This window comes from Onychomys torridus, chromosome 5 (genome assembly GCF_903995425.1).
Source record: "Onychomys torridus chromosome 5, mOncTor1.1, whole genome shotgun sequence".
In the NCBI taxonomy this organism is placed as follows: Eukaryota; Metazoa; Chordata; class Mammalia; order Rodentia; family Cricetidae; genus Onychomys; species Onychomys torridus.
The window spans coordinates 106,642,380-106,663,254 of NC_050447.1; the positions used below are offsets into that span (position 1 = coordinate 106,642,380).

At 40.0% G+C, this 20,875-nt stretch overlaps 1 protein-coding gene across 2 annotated transcripts in view; it reads right to left on the reverse strand.

Moving 5' to 3' along the window:
- Window positions 1-5,896, reverse strand: part of Mylk4 (myosin light chain kinase family member 4) — a 77,754-nt gene extending 71,858 nt beyond the window's left edge. For both annotated transcript variants that reach the window (XM_036186713.1, XM_036186712.1), the window contains exon 1: window positions 5,723-5,896. In XM_036186713.1, the coding sequence (XP_036042606.1) occupies window positions 5,723-5,881 (159 nt within the window). In that variant the 5' untranslated portion in view covers window positions 5,882-5,896. The remainder of the gene's footprint in view (window positions 1-5,722) is intronic.
- Window positions 5,897-20,875: the final 14,979 nt, after the last annotated feature.

Below are 20,875 nucleotides of genomic sequence, written 5' to 3' on the forward strand. Positions count from 1 at the left end.
CTTAAATTAATTCCTGATACAGCTGCTTCAAGATTCCCCGAAAGTTGGCCCAATTGCTAGAAATGATGAAAGGTGCCACATGTCACTATTATTATCCCAGCCCCTCCTAAGACAGTAGTCCTGGGCAAAGATCCAGCAAGGCATGGATCAACTGCCTTTGGTGAGCACCGCTTCTGGGCTGGAGATGTTGGAAGGGAATTGCAAAATGAATCTGCCCTCGTTCAAAAGGATTTCACTACCTGTGCATCCTCAAGTGCAGGTGCCTGCTTGGGGCCTCCCCATGTCACCACTGACCGAAACAGGCGCCAGAAGACTGGAGACGACAGAAGGCACACGCTACCTACAATCCAGAAGTCTTTTCTTTGAAGTATGGAGTCCATGGCCTGGGAGCGGCCGCGAAGTCCCTGGCTTTGTAGGCACCTTCCCTGCCCTGATCTAGCAAACCACTTTCTAAGCTCCCTGTGCTCCCTGCTCTGCTCTGAGGAGTGGGCATTGTGGACTGCAATGGGATTTTTTTGTGTAGTCCTACACTGGGCATCTCTGGTTACACGACCAGCTAATACTCTGCTTCTTTAAAAGGAAACAGATGATGGCTCTTTGTGACAGACCCGAGACAGGTGTAGGGACTGAGAGAGATCGCTGGCAATAATTTGTCCTGACACACATGTGTTTGTCCCCTGGTCAAGGACTAGTAGCTGCATCGTAACTGGTATCAGCTGCCTATGCTGGGCCAACACCAGCTAGGAAGCTTTCTCTCACCATTTCGGGGCAAGGAGAAAAAAAAAGGAGTGGAAGAATGTAACTTCAAAAATTAAAAACCTTCATCCTTGACTATGCTATTTTGAGATCTAAGAATAGTCATTATGAACACAGCTGGTGGTAAAATTTCACATCAGCTGTCAGGAAATGTCATCTGCTATTAAAACAACCAACTCAATCAAAATAGAGACAGCCATGCTTTATCCAACCCTTTCTTGTCTTTTGCACATCCAGCTAAGAAATAGTTTGGTTTGGTTCAGTCTTTGAATATCTGTGAGAGACACTGAAATATCCCAGGGACCATGAGACCCTGTGTCTATTTGGGCCATCCTAATCTCTCCTCTAGATGGTACCAGGGAAGCATTGAACCTGTTTTTGTTGGTGGTAGTACAGTATTTTGAGTTTTTGTTTTTGTTTTGTTGTGTTTTTTGTCTTTTGTATTTGAGATAAGGTCTCAGACATCCCAGGCTGGCCTCAAACCTTCTGTGTAGCTCAGAATGATCTTCAGCTTCTGATCCTCCTGCCTCTATCTCCAAAATGTTAGCATTACAGGCACAGAGTGGGTCATCATGCCCAGTTTATGTGGTGCTACTGCTCAAACTCAGGCTTCTTACATGCTAAGGAAGGATTCCATCAACTATAGAATATTCCCAGCCCTGAAACCTGGAACTTACTAAAGGAGACTTCTCCATACAAACCATGATGAGTGTAGGTTCAGAAGTCATCCACCTTGACTAAGGCCTATGAGCACAATTCTGGAGGAGTGGTCCACAAAGACATATTTTGGTAAAATGACCATCCATACTCTAATCCCCCTTAGTTTTTATACTTGGGACCAAGCCTTCAGGGGAAATGACAGGAAATAGGATCACACAGGAAGGCAGAGAAAACCAAGGGAGATGAGCATAAATCATCTTGGGTATAAAATTTAGAAATATGGCGCAGGGGACACAGCATATCCTTGTATGGGTTGAGGATATAGCAGCATATCCTTGAATCCTTGGGTTGTGTCCATAGCACCAAAAGTATGACTATAATAATTTAATTAAAACTCTGCATTTAATTATATCAAAGTAATTACAATTATAGTTGTGAGAACTATTTATCATTCATAACATCATAGTATGTACATGGTGGCTATTAGGCTCCTCACTCAGATCAACTCTTTGCTAAGTTCTGCTTGATTTCAGTGCATATGTTGGACAAGTTTAGATCTAACGTATTGTGGTATGTGGTTATCTCTTGAAAACATATTCTATTCATCCATTTATTTGATTTCCATACATGCATGATCTTTTGAAGGAGTGTTGCAGATGTCCTCATGGGAGTGCTGGGACAAGGACATGGCCTAGGGGCAAATATAAAATCTAGGCTTCATACTGAGCATTTTAGAGAGTAGAGGAGAGTCCTTGACCTGTGTGAAAGGTAAGGTAATCGTGCTGGTCGGGAGCCAGGTTGGAGAGGTCCCGGAAGTGATGACTATAGGGCGTTGGTGATGGCACAGGTTTAAGGCCCAGTAGAGGTTGAGACTGAGCTGAGGAATTGGAGAGCTTGTAAGTGTGGTATAAAGCAAGAAGAGGAAAAAATGGCTGGGGGAAGGAAGTTGAACAATGGCCTTATTCTTAGGACAGGTAACTGTCACTTCCTATCTACTGCCAGCTCCTTGCTTGGGGAGAGGCCTCTGACACCCTTCAAAGGCTTTAATTTTGAGATATGGCATGGAAAAGAAGGAAAACATGGAAGCAAGCCCATGAATCGCCCCTTTAAGTAATAAACCTTTTAAAATCCACAGTATTATTTAAGGGAAAAGGACATTGGAAAAACAGAAACAAATGGAAAATGAAGAAAACTTAAAGGAACAAAGTTAAAATTATAAAATAAATTAAATGTTTCACATGCAGAGGAGCAGAATCTGAAGCATTTAACAATCCACCTAAAAAAGTAGAGGAAGAGAAAGGTAGTCTAAAATAAACGCAGTGCAGGGAAAACAGACGACAGAAAATCCCGCTTAAGAGCCGGAAAAGAAAACAACATCCAAGTCTCACCGAACTATTTTAACAAATACAGGCTGTTAAATTTATATACAGTTTTTCTGCTCTTGGGACTGAGAGCAGATAAAGTTGCTTTTGGAAACTGTATTCCAAGCTTCCAGAACAAAGCTGTGTCCCCAGAGTGTCTGAAATCCAGTGAAAATTGCCTTTCAGTGCAGCTAGCAAATGTTTCTACCATTAGCGGCCCTAATCTTCTCAGAAAGAGAATGGGAAGCGGGAGAAGAGAGTTAAGTGAGAAAGTGGACAGGTCTTTTTAATAGTCCCGGGAGAGAAAAGAGTGACGCGGTAAAGGTCTGCTTCAGCTCTGCAGAAGATGGAGAGAGCCATGGCAGCCCGGCGGTGTCCACACACCCGAGCTGCTGAGGTGGCCTCTACCTGGCAGCTGCTGGCCATAGAAAGAGCTCTGAGGCACTAATACCTGCACCTGTCCATTCTCCACAGGGCCAGAGACGGACAGGGTTCCTGACTGCTGACATCCCTGGGCCTCTCTACTTATAAATAAAAAACTGAATGGGACATATGGCATTCCTTGTCACTGGTTTCTACCTTCAATGGTGTCAACTGTAACACGGAAGCCAGAAAGGTCCTGCTACAAAATGTTTTTCTACTCCCTTTAGGGTCTCTACAGACTCAATCTCCCCACCCCCCCATCCCCCCCACCGCCGCAAATCCCAAAATATATAACTTCCAAATTAAGTTTGGAACTTTCTAAAACAGTTGGTAATCATAAAAAGTAATTCTTCCTAAGAAAGCTTATAGTCCAATTCACCATTACCTCACATTTTAAAGGCAGTTAATTAAAATGTTATCACATAACCTTGGCACAGTGGCACACACCTGAAATCTTAGTGCTTAGAAGGTAGAGTCAGGAGGATCAGAAATTCAAGGTCATCCTAAGATACACATGGAGTTCAAGGACTGCCTGGGCTACACAAGGCCCTCTCTCAAAAAAAAAAAAAAAATTCCAAACAACAATGGCAACAAAATTATATCACAGAATTATGAGAACAAGTGTACTTGACAATCAAATCCATATAAAGCATTAGTTGATTTCTGTTTGCAAAGTGACGAAAGATGAGTGGTCTTCTGTTTCCTGCAGAAATCCATGAGCAGAAAATAAATCCTCTTTATTTGTTTGTGCTCTTATTAGCGGTCCTTGTAAGGGTGTCTTTCATATCTCACTTATAATTTGCCTATGACAATTTCTTCTTCTGGATCTAAGCAACAGGGTGGTTACAGGCACTTAGATAGTTCCAGATATCTGGGAGGCTTTGGCAGGAGGATAGCTTGAGCCCAGGAGTTTAGGACCAGGAGTTTTACCATATTAGCTCTCCTCTCACCCCAAATCTATACAGTACAGTACACATCGTAAAATAACCTTACAATTTCATTTGCAAAAGGAAATTCTCTAAGGAAAAAATAAGTCAACCAGCTCGTTTTTATTATGTACCTGAGAAATAAGTCAACCAGCTCTTTTTTTATTATGTACCTGAGATAGAGGGTATGTCCACTGGGGTGCTGTGTCTATGAAGACCAGAGGTGTCTGGGCCCATGGAGCTAGAGTCACAGACTGTTGTGAGCTATCTCTTGTGGGGGCTGAGAACCAAATTCACATCCTTTTCAAAGTCAGTAAGTGCTCTTAGCCATGGAGCCGTCTCTCTAGCCTCTATAATTTTTACTTAACTTTTAAATTCTGCTTAATCTTTAAACCTGTTGTAAATTAATCCTTTAAGTTTCTTCTATTTATTGTGTGTGTGAGAGAGATGGGGTACAGCTCATGTGCGACCACATGTGTGGGGGGTTAGAAGACAGTTCTGTGGTCTCAGTTCCTCCGTTCACCTTCTTGTGGGTTCCTGGATTCTAACTCAGGCCACCAGGCTTGCATGGTCAGCACCTTTACCTACTCAGCCATCTCTGTAGCCCACGTAACTTAGAAATTCACAGACTCATAAATGAGGACATTGTACATGGACACCCATATCTTGAAATGTACTGTCCCCCCTCTCTCACACACACAGCGATGCCCACACACATACTAGCTCTTTTCACTTATTTAATAAAGTTGCCAACTTTGTTTCTCCCTAATCATCTTGAAATTCTTTTCTACAGTATAGTCAAGGATAGGCCTTTACTTGAGTGGAGGTCCGTGGCAAGGCATGGAGGGTGGGTGGGAGTGAGGGGGTCTTCTCAGTATTGTGGTGACAGTGCTAGCCCACTCTCCCTTCCACTGCTGACATCATCGCCCACCCCCCATACACAAACAGCAGAAATGCTTACCGTGCTGCAGATATATTAACCAACTTACTCTCCTTGATCAGATTAGGCAACTCTGTGCTTGAATTTGGTGCAACTCAGAGCTTTTATTCAGCAGAGTGGGCACAGGACTCTACCATCATGCTGTCGGCAAGGAATGCTGCCCCTTCTCTGGACTTTGCTGTCAATGACTCTGCCTCTCACAGAGCTCAGGGTCTTTGGGAAATTGGAAGTTGTCCCCCCAGGGTGCTTCTCTGAGTTTTCTGCCCAAACACGTATTTTAAATGATCCTCCTCTAAAGTGTGTTTCCAAAGCATATTCCATAAGTATGTGTGTATGTGTTCATGTATATTTGGTTGAGAGGGGTGATGATATGGAACCCAGGGTCTCCGGTATGCTATGCAAACCCTCTACCACTGAGCTACACTCCCAATCCCCAGAAACTCACTTCAAAGATTCTCTGCAGGTAAAACGCACATTCAAAGGCTTCTAATCTATCAACCCAACTCAAGAGTAGAGTTTACACATCATCCTCAGAGAACAGGAATGGAAATGTGTCTGTTCTCAGGCTTCCTCAGTTCTAGATATATGTGACAACACTGAACCTGAAGGGGACCCGTAAAGAGCACTACCCATGAGATGAGAATGAGCATGATTACCTCACGGTCTCCAGCTTGCAGATCCAGCTCACTAGAATTCTCCTCCAGGAAGCATTTCACCTTCTCCACCTCTTCCATGCACTGGAAGAAGGCCACTTTCTCCAGGGGGTTGCTGCTGTGGCAGGAGCTGATCTCTTCCAGCCTCTTGACCTTCAGCATACTGGTGGTGAGTCTGAGCAGGCTGCTGTCAGGAGTGGAGTTCTTGTCTCCCTCGGTCTCAGACTTATAAAGCAGGACACAGTCCTGACTTCTCAGCACTCCTTTCTCTTGACTATAAAGAGAGGAGACAAGAAAAGTTGGGACCACTTATTCACTATCAACTTCCAAAATCAGGAACAATGTTGATATCCACACTGAAATTTTGTCCATTGAGAAACTTTTATTTTTACATTTTTCCACAAAGTTAAATAGTAAGAAGCGCCCTCCCAGGTGACTATGTGCATCCTACACCACATTAAACAAGACATATATGGAGAGAAAGTAAGACATCCAACCCCAGTTATGTTTATGCAGCATATTTTAAGTTGATTATTCAAAGAAACCATGGACCTCTGTACACACTGGAATGGCTAGGAAAATCTTTTTGTAAAAGGAAATTTATATCCATCTACATTAAAAAGTAATAAATGAAATAGAGGTATTTCTATCTGACACACCACCCCCCTTTTCTAGAACCCAAGAAAGGTTGAGTCATCTACAGGAAGATGAGACCGAGGGTCTGACACCTGCCCTGCAGAGATGACACAGGTGGCTGCTGCCTGAAAGACTTCATTCACATCCTCGATGTTTGTTCACCCCTCCTTAGACCTTTCAGAGACTTCTCACTTCCCTTCACCCCAGAAATCCATACTCTGTCCCTTCAGGCTCTCAATAAAAGACAACTATGCACCCTGCTTTGAGTTTCATATTCCTGTGCTGTGCGCATGTGTTTTTTCTAGGTGTCTAGTCATTATCAGGTTTATTTTCTTCACAGACTAAAATTAGACAAGCTGTGGAGATAAGGGGCAAATTTCAAGCCCCTCTGCCATATCAAGTGATGGGTTAAAACACAATTTGAGGACTGGGGTTTTTGACTGGGATTGGAAGGCTTACTCCTCACAGTCCTACAGGAAAGGCTTGTCCAGGAAGAGGGGCTCCTCCTCTCCTTCTGAAATCGTACCTCCTTTTGGGCAGTGTCTCCACCACAGCAATTATCTGCCTGCACTTGAGTCTTTATGTTATTCAGTGCTGGGGACTGAACTCAATAACCCACACATGGTAGGCCAGCACCCCTACCTCTGAATCACACTGCAAGTCCTCCGGTCTACATCTTCAGACATTTGGTACAGGTCTTTCAAAAGACACTCATTTCACAGGAAGAATGCAGCCCACACCTTTCACTGAACCTTTACTAACAGCTGTGCCCCGAGCTCGGCTTTGCATGCAATACTCTCCATTCAAATTAGGTAATGCACACACTGCAAAACAACACTTAATTCTAGGCACATAAATGCATCTACGTGTTCACACAGTACTTGGCTATCCAGGGAGAGAAAGATTAACAAAGATTTGAATTTGTGCTTTCCTGTGGCTAGTCCCCGAGGCCCCCTGCTGGAAATTCTCTGAACTTTGCTTCATTTTCCCTACTTCAAAACCATTTCTAATTCTGCCAGTGAAACTTCACCTTGCATTTTCACAATTCATAGATTAAAATAATCTACTAGAGTTATAAGGTATTTCAAACATAACACTCTACAAAATCCTATATATTGCCTAAAGTACTTAGGTTCAAAAAAATTAAAATACAAATAACATCAACCAGAACTCTACACATATGTTATAGATCATTATTAGTATTTTGTAAACTTCTCTGAAAAAATTATAAAAATAAGAACAGATGCATGTCTATTTAATGGTGAACTGTCGATAAGATATAATGTTGAATTGCAGGCCATACTGAAAGTCATAAAAATTAACATATTAAAACAAAAGTTTGGGTTTAACACATAATCATCTATAAAGAAATACTAAGCATTGACTCTGCCTGAAGTTTGGAGTGACATAGAGAGAAAGGGGAGGTTGGAGGGGCAGTAACAATAAACAAGAGTGATACCATCTGTAGGACATCCTGGAGTCTGAGCCACTTCACAAGAGGAAGATTCTTCCCAGCAGAGAACAGGAATCTGCAGATTCCAATTGACTGCAGAACTCTCCGGTAAGAGACTTCACCCTCAGTGGCAAAGAGTCATTTGGAGAGACAAGTGTCTCGACCTGAGGAAGTGGCTTCTCTCAAATGCCACCCTGAGCCCCTGTTTAAACTAATATGCTCCTTGATCTCAGGTTGCTCAGCTGTTGCTTCCTTAGTCAGATGGGGAAGAATATTAATTTTAGATGCCAGGCCTTTCAAAGCTGAAGGCTCCATTTCAAAGGTCAGGTAGGGAGAGGATGAACTGAGAATGCTGGATGAAATCTCACCGTCACCATCCTCTCTCAGTACCCGTGTACAGAGCTGGATTTATGTTTGGTGGTCACATACTCCCCTCAGACCTGGTTGCAGCAACAGGGATGCAAGGTATGGATGAAATATGGTGCCTTCTGAATGCATTTAGCAAGCGTTGTTTAATTTATTCAATACTTAATTGTATTTACAAGGTCTCCAACTCCCTCTAGTTTAGGGGGAAGGTCAAAGGCACACATATCCAGGTAGGAACAAAGAATAGAGGTAGAATTCTCGCAAATTGTCCTATGAGTGATACCATGACTTTTCCTGATTCATCAGGAAAGCAACCACCTTCCTAGGTCTACTGTTTCTAGATACATTTTCTTGACATAAAGTTTACATTGCGGACAAACTAAAACTGGCATTATAGACAGCTCTCTAATTGTCCGTGACCCAGACAAGTGTCATCCTTCGTTCAGCTTTTACTACTCCCTTGGTGACCCATCGCCACCATAGCCTCGGGCACTCTTGCTTTTTCTTTCTTTCTTCTTCTTCTTATTTATTTTTACATGTAGATCAATGTTTGCCAGTCAGGACAAAAATGGGTGTTTTCCATTTTAAGTAGCATTTGAAGGATTTTAGCAGAATCTTATTTGAAAAGCAGAACTGTTGCTATTTTTCTAGGATTCCAAACATCGTTTTCTTCAGGAAGAAGATACATTATTCAATAAAGTATTCTCAAAAGGCTGAACTGATTGCAGCTTACCAACTTTTGCAGGTGTGATTAAACTGTGTAAAATGCTGACAGAGGCAAAGCCTTCTCAGAATAAGGAAGATGTACGTAGTCACATCCTCCAGCCAAACCATGAAAATGAAGTCAGAATTCCTATCTCCTTGGCTCTTAGCCACAAGCATTAGAGAGCCAGGGCCAGAAGATACACTGCTATGAACAAAGTCCAATAGTTAATTTTTGTCATTTTCCCTCTAAAGCTTTTTTTGGTTCTAGAATTCCATGCATGCGTCCACATTTCACACATGAGGATTTGTGATGAATTAGACACAGTGTGTAAAGGAAAGACAGTAGATGGGCATTGCAAAATATCTAGCTGGACTGCTCATAAAGTTTCAGAGTAGACATTTTCTCTTTCATGCTAATTTTTCTTCATACTGACTGGGTAGGTAGAGGTTTGCTACTGGCTTTCTCTGTAAGCTTTGACTACTCCCTTGGTCTGAAAACAAGAATCAAAATCCAGTACAGCAAACAACTTAATTTCCTTTAGGAAATTTAAGTGTTCTATTTGATTAGGGGCACAGTTATTTGTTACAAGAATGCACCGGTCATAGTAAAAGTTATCCAAAACTCACTGGGTAACTCTCACTAGGACTGGTACAAGGCTCCCTGGATAACTGAGTGCCCAGCACTGAATAGGATATCTTTATCCACACCACCACCTTCCCCCACTATGTCACTACCAAGTGTCAGGGAACATCAGTAAAGAAAAGGCATTGTAAGAGCTGGAGGACACAGAGGAGTGCTGTAATGTGCTGTCTTCTAGACATCACAGGGCTTACACTTATGAATTCACTGTAGCTGTAGTTACCTGCACAAGATCAAACCAGGCAAGAGGGTGTTCTCTATGCCTCACCCCTTGCTAGTAGTTGATATCTGCTAGGGAGGGAAAAATCATTCTTTTTAGGAGGAAATAAAATTGGGAGGGAGACATGAAAGAATATGGAAAAGTTGGAGGGAGATGGGGATGGATATATTTCATTGTATACATGTATGAAATTCTCAAGAATAAAGAACAGAATTTCTTGATTTTTTTAGGCAACATTTGCACTACCCAAGAAAGAGACTGAAATCTGAAGAGTCACATGAACTGGCATCATTGACAGCTCACCTTCTGCTTGGCATTCAAAGAAAGCCAAGAAATGTTATTGTTTCTGTTTATACACAGCTTTCTGAAAGTCTCCAGAAAAACAAGGCTTCTACACACAAACGTGCAGCAATTATCATAGATATCAAAATGCAGACGAAAGACTGCCTCATTCCAGCTGCTTAACAATTACATTTTACACCTTTCATAAAGCACCAGAGAATATGACCCTAAATGCAGAAATTGATAAATTGCACTCCATCAAAATTCAGTGCTTGCTCTTCACAATACAGCATTAGAAAAATTAAAAGACTGGCTACGACTGGAGAAGATGTTTTGATAGCACAGATTTGATAAAGGGCTTGTATCCAGAACACACAGTTACAACTCACTAATTGGATGACATACATCCCAATTTTGAAAGTGGACAAAGGATTTGAATAGGCAGGCAGAAAATAAATATAGAAACACTAAGAATCAGTCATCAGGAAGATGAAAATTCAACTCACAAAAAAATAACATTGGCATCCACTGGGAAAGTGTTAAAGAGGTAGAGAGAGCGAACACGGCAAGGATGGGAAGAAAGGGGCGCTCTCGTCAGACTGGGGTAGGCATGGAAAATGGCACAGATACTTTTGAAAGTGGAGCAACAGTTTAAGTTATTTTCTGTAAGTCTAGTATTTCTGAGTACACAGGGGAGAGAAACGGAAACACAAGAACATGCACCCCTTACACACACACATGTTGGAAGGTGCAGTACACACAATGGGCACAAATATGTCCATTCGTTAGTTTGGAGACTACAAAGTGGTATGTCCATGCAAATGGAATACTAGTCAGAAGCAAAATATGGATGCTTGCTATTGACACGAATGGATTAAAACATGGTGCTAAATGAAAAAAGCCAGAGACAAAGGCCGCATGCTATGGGATCCTATTTTAAAAAAACAAACAAACAAACAAACAAACAAAACCCCACTCTATCTATAGGAATCAGCTGTAAGTGAGATCTCACTGGATGGTGCATGGTGGTAATGATTAGACAACTTACCAAATGTCTTAAAATACTGTTGAATTGTATACTTAAGTGAAACGTTTGATCTGCAAAGTATACTTTATTAATGTCACTAAGAAAAAAGAAAATTCAGTTTTAATATGATTCATAAGGTAATCTTGTGTAAAGAAGTGGGAGGGGGGAGTGCTCCTGGGTACTTTGGAGCTAGTTGTTCCAAGTGACCAAGGCTGGGATCCAGGGAGGCATAAATTAAACACAGTACTGGGTCACCTGGGGCTGAAGAAAGGAAACACGTGAGTGAGAGAGAGTTAGAGTCTCCTGTTTTTCCTCTAGTACAAATACCACGTAATATGAGATTTTGTAATTAATAAAGAATGTGTGCTTATATGAAGTTAGCTTCTACAACTTATTATCTCCTTGGAGATAAGATACTTCCAGCCAAGAGAGTAATGATGTGACCAAATGTCCAGACTTGTTTACAGTCCATTTGATATTAGACCTTTCCATTTTCCAAGTGACAGTGAGTAAGTAGCTAAATATTTTGTAACAAAAACCAAGGAGTCTAAAACTCCCAGGCAGGCCATGGACAGAGTTCAGTGGTGGAGTTCTTGCTGGCACGTATGTGGCCCTGACACAGAAACAAAGAAACAAACTCATATTTCTTAAGCATGTGATATATTTTCTGTGTTCCTTTTACTGTTTATTTCATTAGAAACAAAGTACATCATGCAATGCTGTTCATAAATAAACTGGCAAAAGTTTCCAAAACTTTATATGACTTTTATACCATTTTGTTGTATGCCTTTGCTTCCTAACCTTAAAACAAAACAAAACAAAACAGAAAGCAAAACCTGGAGGCTAAGGATGTAGCTCAGTAGGAGGATGTAGCTCAGTAGGAAAGTGCTTGGCTGGGATGCTTAAGGACCTGGGTTCAATCCTCAGCACAGTAAAAATGGATAAATTTGAAACATTTCAAAGTTCAAACCTGCAGAGGCATTACAAGAAGACTACAGCAAATAGCTATATACGATTTTCTTATTGTCACTGTCAATGCTTTCCACATCTGCTGTTTCTGTCTCCTTTCTAGAAGTTGCAGTTTCTACGGAGCTTCATCCCTACATGTACGAGCATGTCTCCTCAGAAGGAAGACCGTTCTCACATAACAGGGTCCATCAAATATCCCATAGTGCATAATCTGTAACGTCTTTTTTAAAGTCTTCCTTTCTCTATTTAGGAAACAGTCACCCCATCTTTTTTTCCTTTTATTTTACATGAAATTGTTATTTTTGAAAATTCCAGGCAAATACAGCTTCATAAATTATCACAGTTTGAATTGCTTAATTGTGTCTTCATAGAACCAAGTTAGATTTGTGGCAAGAAAGCCAAAGAAATATTGCATTTTTCTCAGGATATCCTAATAGGTGGCACACAATGTCAACCTGTGCCATCATTAGTTAGTAAAGGTAACTTTGATGATCTGATTAGGGTGGTATCCACCAGATTTCTCTAACATAAAAGTTATATTTTTATCTTTCTAAATGATATGTAAATTATGAAACTCTGTGAGTACCCTATGTTCCAGCAATGCCTAGGTCTTTAGTATCTATTCTTGACTGGATGGATTACAATGGTGATTATGTAATAGTGATTTTCTGAGCCTACCATTTCTTCCATACTCACTAATGGGCATTCTTTTAAATCACAATGCTTCCATCCTGAACCTGCATCTGTCCCTTTTAAGTGTCAGTACAAGTCAAGCCAAACAAAACCAAACACACAAACACACACACACACACACACACACACACACACACACACACACGAGAGGGAGAGAGAGAGAGATAGAGAAAGAGAGAGAGAGAAAGAGAGAGAGAGAGAGAGAGAGAGAGAGAGAGAGAGAGAGAAGAAAAAGCACCTTACACTCTTCATTTGGATGCTCAAATTGTTGCATATCTGGTCAATGAGAGCATCTGCGTTAGCTGTTGTGTGCTTTTGACACACCAACATTATTTTTGATTACTCTTTACTTCCTCAACATTTTCACTCTATTTCTGGAATTTTCCATTCCTTCAGGGAGCTCTGGTTCTTTTTAAAGAAGAAAGAAATTTCAAAATCAAAACCAAGTATGAAGATGCTCTTTAAAAATCAAGAACTGGGAACAGGGATGCACCTTGCAACTGTGATATAAATAATTACTGTTTTATATTACATGCTAATTCTCACACATTTATAATTCCTCCTCAACACTGCGGGATTCTTCCTGCCTCTTTCCACATCTCCCATGTGTATTTCCTCCTGTTGGTTCTCTAAGCCTAGGTAGGAAAGAAGAAAGCAACATGCTTGCTTGCTACAAGGTTAAAATTCACTCAACTGCTGAGACTATCCATTCTAAACAAGTGGAGGGCATCTAGGAGGCTGCTGCCCACTTATGAAACTCCCATCCCATGGCATGAATCATCATTTTCTAGTTTTAGGAATTGGGAGAACAGCGTATCTATGTTGACATGCTTTTCTGCCTTCTAAATTGGAAGGGGATTTCAGGAGCTAGAAGCAGCTTATGATAGCAACGAGGCATGAAATTACAGAAGTACAAACTTCAAGTCTTGCTCTCTCACCAAAGCTGGCGAACTTCTCCTAGAGGGCAAGGCTCAGGGGAGAAATTTTCCACAAGGAAAAACCCTGTAGTATGAGGCACGTAATGGCTGATACGGAGACTTGTGAAAACCTCATCTACAACTGGGATGTGTTATTCACTGTGAAAGGTAAAAGAAAACTGGGCAACTACAGAATAGTTCAGAGTAAGTTGCTAGTTTCTGTTCTATGTTCAAAAATATTGAAGAATTTGGGTGCAAATTCTTCAGTGGTCTGAAAAGACACATTGCAGTTAATATGAGACTGAAAGGCACTGCCAACCCAGTTCTCACCCAGAACAAATGTTCACTGTGAAGGAAGCTGGGCAAGGTGGGGTAGATGATACTACTCTCACACACTTGGTTGGAAATGAAAGCTCAGCTAATCGATATAAAATGTGCCTTGAGCACACCCTTGGAATACATCAATGTATTTTTAAGAGTTTTATTTCAAAGGAGTATATTGTACCAAGATATTATCCTTGAATTTATCATAGTGACTTTTTTATATTTAAAACATTAATTAGAGGGTAAAGATGTAGCTCAGTGGTAAGAATATCTGTCTCTGGTATTCAGTCTCCTACATTGCCAATAATAATGATGATAATAATAGATTGCAATAAAACATTAAAATCAAATGAGATATAAGAATTATTTAAATAGGATAGTATCTCTATGAGAAAAAGAAACATCATTTCATTAGTCATATTTAGTCATATAAGAATAAATGTAATGGTCAAGTTGGGAGAAAAATGAAATATTCTAGAACAGAATTTGCAGCAGGTTCCAAAAATTGTTGTTTGTTTTATTTTGTTTGAGACAAATCTCAGCTTTGGCTGTCCTGGAACTCACTATGTAAACCAGGCTGGTCTCAAACTCATAGAGGTCCATCTGCCTCTGCCTCCCAAGTGCTGGAATTAAAGATGTGCACAACTATGCCCAGCGACGCTCCTAATTTTTATGGATAAAAAGATACACTGCCAATAAATATTAAATAATAATAATATATAGAGAAAAGTAATTAAATAAGTGATAATATATAGAGACAAGTAATAGAAAAATGTCAGACAAGATTGTTGCAAGAGATATGCTCTATGATCTTCTAAAGTTACTCATTGGTCTGTAAGCATTTATTTTCTTTTTAACATGAATGAAATTCCATTTAAATGAACGATAAATACCACAATAAAAAGACCAGCCTAGTGGGAATGGCGTTACAGAGAGTGAGCTGAGGTTTGAAGTTGAGGTTCATTCACTGTGTAAGTTCAGAGTGGCTGCGTGGTCATGCTAAACTTTGGTTCTTCTCACTGTTAAATGAGAATACCATTTCCTTCACAGAGATGAGGAGTGGAAAGTGAGGTGAAAGCGGTTAATGCATCACGGGGACTTGACAGATGCAACCTTTAGGATTATTATTGGTACTAGTATTGCTATTAATGTTACGAAATCCCCCCCAAACAAAAGGTATCAGCTAAAAATTTAATCTAGATTCTAGAAGTAATACTCAAATACTCAAAATATTTTTGAGTATTTTAATTTATTATTCCACAGTGCACCTGTAAAATCTTTTTTCCTTTCACCAGGCTGTTACCCATAGAAAACACAAAAAACTGTAAGTATTATTAAGAAGAAGGACCACTCACAAAGCCACTACCAGGTGACACACCCCTACATCTCACTCCTTTACCTCCTCTCCAACTAACTTCTAATCTGAGTTTTTTAGATGATAATTGTGTTTTCTTCATAGTTTTACCACTTACATGTGCCTTGTAAACATATAACTTTATGACAGTTTAGGATTTGTGTGTGAATGCAACCATACTGTTTGTATTCTTTTGTATCATTTTTCAATCAAATCATCTTTCTCTGGCTTATTATATTTTTGTGTCTACTAGTTTTACTTAGAAATATCACATTGTAAAACTATACAATGTATGCTCTTGTTATACTGTTAATTGATTTGTGGATGTTTTTGCTTTGGGGCTATTATGAACACTACAGTGCATAGAAATATAAGTACCAATATATTCCCACTAGCACCCCAGTAATGCTTCTTTGCTCTGCTTTTAACACTTTTTTGCTAATTTAGTGACCATGTAATAATATAGCATTTTAAACATTTAAATTGTATGTCTTTAATGACTAAATGGTTGAAGTTCTCATATATGTACATATATATACATATATATGCATGTTTTGCTTCCATTAAGTGCACATGTAATGGTTTTAATCTCATGATTTGATAAATTTCCTATTATTTTTATCACTATGTAGGAATTTTTAAATATGTGTTAAATGTTTGATTATATTATATTTTATTTATAAATAAATTTACATTGTGTTTGATATTATTGTATTTTGTTGCACAAATCCTAAATGGTCTTATAATAAAAACATGGTGCCAGATATGGGGTAAATGCTGAAAGATCAGAGGAAATAAGCCACTAGGGAAACTTCTTACCATTACCAAATCCTCAGGCCAAAAAGGAGGCGAGATCCTGTCTCCAAGAATCCTCAGACTGAATGCCTCTGAGTCCTCAGCTGAAAAGGCTCTAGTTTCTGTCTCCTCACACCTTCTATGCCTTTCTCTGCCCAGCCATTTAACCTCCTATCTCAGCCTTTTCAGTGTTGGGATTAATGACATGTGTGCTTCCCAAATACTGAGGTTAAAGGTGTGTACCACCACTGCCTGGCTCTATTTCTCTCCTAGATTGGATCAATCTCATGTATCCAGGTGTGGCCTTGAACTCACAGAGATTCAGAGTGATCTCTGCCTCCTGAGTGCTAGGATTAAAGATGTGTGCCACCACTGCCTGACTTCTATATTTAATCTAGTGACTGGCTCTGTCCTCTGATCTTGAGGCAAATTTTATTAGAGTACAACAAAATATCACCAAAGTATTTTATTTTCTAAATGCTTCATAATTTGAACTTCCCATATAGGAATTTGTTATGAACTATAGTAGGCCCACTATTTCCATATATTCTTTCAGTATCTCTTATGGAAAAGTCTATCCTTTTTTCACTAATTTTTAAGACAGTCTCCTTCCTGCAACAATAGCTGTACATTTTTGGGGGGTTGTCTTTTGGCAAGCTCCTCTACTCACTGAGGATGTCTTAGTTATTCTTAGCATATTTAAAATATTTGTATAATCAGCTTGTTAGTTTACACACACACACACACACACACACACACACACACACACACACACTCCTGTGGCCTAGTGTGGAATATCCCTTTACACTGTGTGAATATATGTCACTATGTTTGGTTTGATAAAGAAGCTGACTGACCAATAGTTGAACAAGATAAAGTTAGGTGGGAGAGCCAAACTGAGAATGCTGGGAAGAAGAAGGGCAGAGGAGTTGCCAGCAGACGCAGAGAGAAGCAAGATGGACATACTGTACTGAGAAAAGGTACCAAGCTACATGGCAAAGCATAGATAGGAAATATGGGTTAATTTAAATGTAACAGTTATCTAGTAACAAGCCTGAGCTAGTTGGCCACGCATTTGTAATTAATATAAGTCTCTGTGGTTACTTGGGACTGGCGGCTGGGAAAGAAAAGTTCACCTACAGCCTATAGACTGGGATGGAATTGAATCTATAAAGGAGTTTGACAATGATATACATCTTACACTAAAGGATGTTAGGAGCTGCAAATATGGAATATTACTTCATTTATCACACTCCTTTACACTTTCTTTCAGGTCTGTTATACATCTTCCCTCTTCTGAAAGAAGAAAACCACTTCTTCATATATTTCATCAGATTTATTCTTAGGTAATTCATATTTGTGATGCTACTTCATGCTTTTTTAAGCTTCTTTCTACCTATGCCTATTTACAATATTTAATATTTTAAGCAGATAACTTTTTAAACTGATATACCTCAGAATAATTTTCTATACATAATTTTTTTTGTTGTATACAACCTGCAAATAAAGATGTGTCACTTTTCTGGTACAGTCCCCAACCCTTTTATTGCTTTCTCTTTTTCTTTACATCATAATGTTTATAGTAAAACATCAAGTAGAAATAGTCTGACATTTATTATTTATTTTCTTAGCTGAAACATAATATTGTCAGTAGTTTTTGTTTCTGCCATTCTGGTTGGGATGGGGTGACACCTGTTGTGGTTTTAATTTGTGTTTAATTTTATATCTCTGTTTGGTTATTCAAATATCTTGTCTTGGAACTTTTACTCATCTACAATGGAATTGTTTAGTTTTGCTATTGTAGTAAGATCTCTTTTCAGATTAAGAACACAAATCTATTTTCTCATTTCTTCACCTGTAGATTGTAGTTTCATTTTTCTAAAGTTGTCTTTTTGTAGCCTAAGCTGGCTTACATTTGTAGAGATTGTTTGGTCTCTGCCTCTCAATTGCAGGAATTACAGGTGTGAGTCACTCTGCCCAGCATCCAAAAATGTCTTTTCAACAAATACATTTAAAATTTAATAAAGTCAAATTTAACTTATTTTATGATCAACGCTACTTAAGTCCCCTCTAAGAAACCATCTACACAAAGACATGAAGAAATGTAAATGCTTTACAGAATTCACCATTACAGTGAAACCAATTTTGAATTCTACTTTGAATTCCTTGTTTTTCATGTGGGATCAGGTAAAAGCAAACATTCATTTCTTTTTTCCCTCTCTTCTGGATGATTAAATATTGGCAGCACCAATTACTGCTCTTCAAATAAATTCCAAATACTTTTAAGGGAATATCTCTTAATTTCTTTACCATTCAACCCAGCAGGCACTCAGCAGAGCCCAGTGCATCCTCTACATATTTCCAGAAGTTCCTCAAAGGCTCAACTGTGTCTACAACCAGTCCACTGACAAGCCACTGATAAGGACCTTACTATTAACTCTGCTGAGGTTGCCCACACACAACCCCAAGGTCTATGTTGTAGGTGCTCTGAGCAGGTGTTCCCTGAGCTGAAACTGGGAACATGGGTGCTTTGGTCCTTCCAGATCTTGGGAGAAAAAAAACCTGTTTCCATCAAAGTTTTGCTTATCTCTGACCTTCAGCCCTCTTGCCATTGGACTTCCAATCCAATTCAGCAAAGGAGGAGAAAAAAAAAATGAATGTATGGCATATCCACCACATCTCTTTTATCAATCTCACCGCTCTCAAAATTCACCTGTTTTTTTTCTTTCTAGTTTTATCTCTTCATTCTTCCTAGATGACTATTTTACTCTCCCCTCTGAAATTTTTTTCCCCTTTTTCTTTGTAAGGGTTCTCTACATATCTATATCAGCAGTAAGTCTTTAAAAACCTCAGTCAGGTGGTTTTCCCAGAAGAAATAGAATGTTCCAAACATTAGCCTTGGGCAAAATGAGTTAAGCCTACACCTTAGGCCTGCCCAGATGCTCTTACCAGCTGATTCTGTTCCAGCACAGTCCACAGCATACGAAGCCCAGTACTTGGCACTGAGCTGGCAAGGGGAAGAACTTTACCCTCCGGTGGAGGTTGGCAGGAGGAGTGGAAACAGACATAGAAACTGGCAGTTGGAATACTGCCAGGTAACTGCTATGAGGGACGGTCAGGGTCAAATAAGCCTATGGCAAAGAGCAACAGAACAGCCTAGGGCCAGGGAGATACCAACAATAGTACCTTTGTGCAGACAGGTAACCAGGTTCCAAACCTAGGGTGGTTCTGATCATTAAACGTCACAGCAGCTGCTGGTTGAAGAAAAAAAAAAATCATAATTAAGAAGGTGGCTTTAATAGAGTTTTGTTGCTTGTAAGTCGGGATTAACATAGAATGTTGTCAAATGTTCATAAGATAAAGAGACATGCTGTCTCCAATAATTTGACAATATTTCGTATTAGAATGAAAAACCCAAAAAGAATTATCCTGATACCAGCTGTGTATTCTGCAATTCAGTTCTGACATTAAACTACTCAGTTAGTACATCCTTTACTGGTTAAAATCAATGTTCTCCACACAATGGCTCCCACTAAACTGACATCCTAAAAACTGCTTTCATTTCTGACTGGTGAGGTTCAAATGTGGTATAGTTAAGGAGAAAACTTAGCAGAACACACTGAAAAGAAAATCTATACTTAAATGATTAAAGTTTCATTATAAAGGATACTGAAACAGAGAGTGTGTATAGGGAGAGGGGAAAGCCCTGAGTGAATGAAGTGCTGTGTATTATTGACAACGGCCACAACCCTGAGAAGGACTTCAGAGTCTTGGCAAAGGTGGTTCCTCATGTGGGCCAGGCTCTACATGGGCGGCCAAGCTCTCCTCGGGATTTCAAGTTTGAGTATGTCAGAACAATTGGTTAGTGTGTGCAAAGACTAGCAACTTCAGCTTTCTCTTCTCTGATGTTCACTGCTGAGACTGCTGGCCTCCAGAGACCTCCCACCCAGGCTAACACCTTCTGGCACCGCCACCCCATTCTGGAATGTACATAATAAACATGCTGAGGTTTCAGGTTGTAGGACATAGAGTCAAAAGAAACTCCCACCTTACCCCAGCTACACTGTCCCTGTGTCTGTCTGTCCATGCTTCATTCCATTCCCTGCAGCTACTCAAGGTGTCCTGGTCAGCTTTCTATTGCTGTGACTAAATGATCGAGATGACTTTAAAGAAGGAAAGGCTATCGGGACTCAGGTTTTGGAGAGTCTACCAGAATTAGTTGATGCCGTTGTCTTTGGCCTGTGGTGAGGCAATAGAACACCAGGGTAGGAAAATAAAGAGGAGCGAGCTGCTCATAGCAGCCAGGAAGCAAGGGAGGCAACAGGAAGGGGCTAGAATTCCAATATCCTCTTCAAAGACGCCTCTCCAGTGACCTAACGTCCTCTAGGACACATCTCAGAAAGGTTATACCATCTCCCAGTAGTGCCACAGGTTGGCAAATAAGGCTTTAGCACACAAGGCTTTGGGGGATATCCCAGTTCCAAACTCTAGCAGTATGGCCTGGGGGCCAGGCACAGTTTTCCTTGCTCTCGTTCCTGCTTATAAAGGCATGGCACACTCCCTCACTTCAGTGTGCTCACCACCAGGAATCCACTGATTTTTTTTTTTTTTTAGAGGTTCATCCTATAGGCAAAATTGGTTAAATCACTGTCCAAATTCCATCCCTAAGGAACATTGGATATTACCCTGTTTGCACAACACAGGCACCTTATCTATCACTCAGGAAAACCCCAGTTTTGGAAGATCTGTGCCAGCTGGAAAAAGATCAGATACAT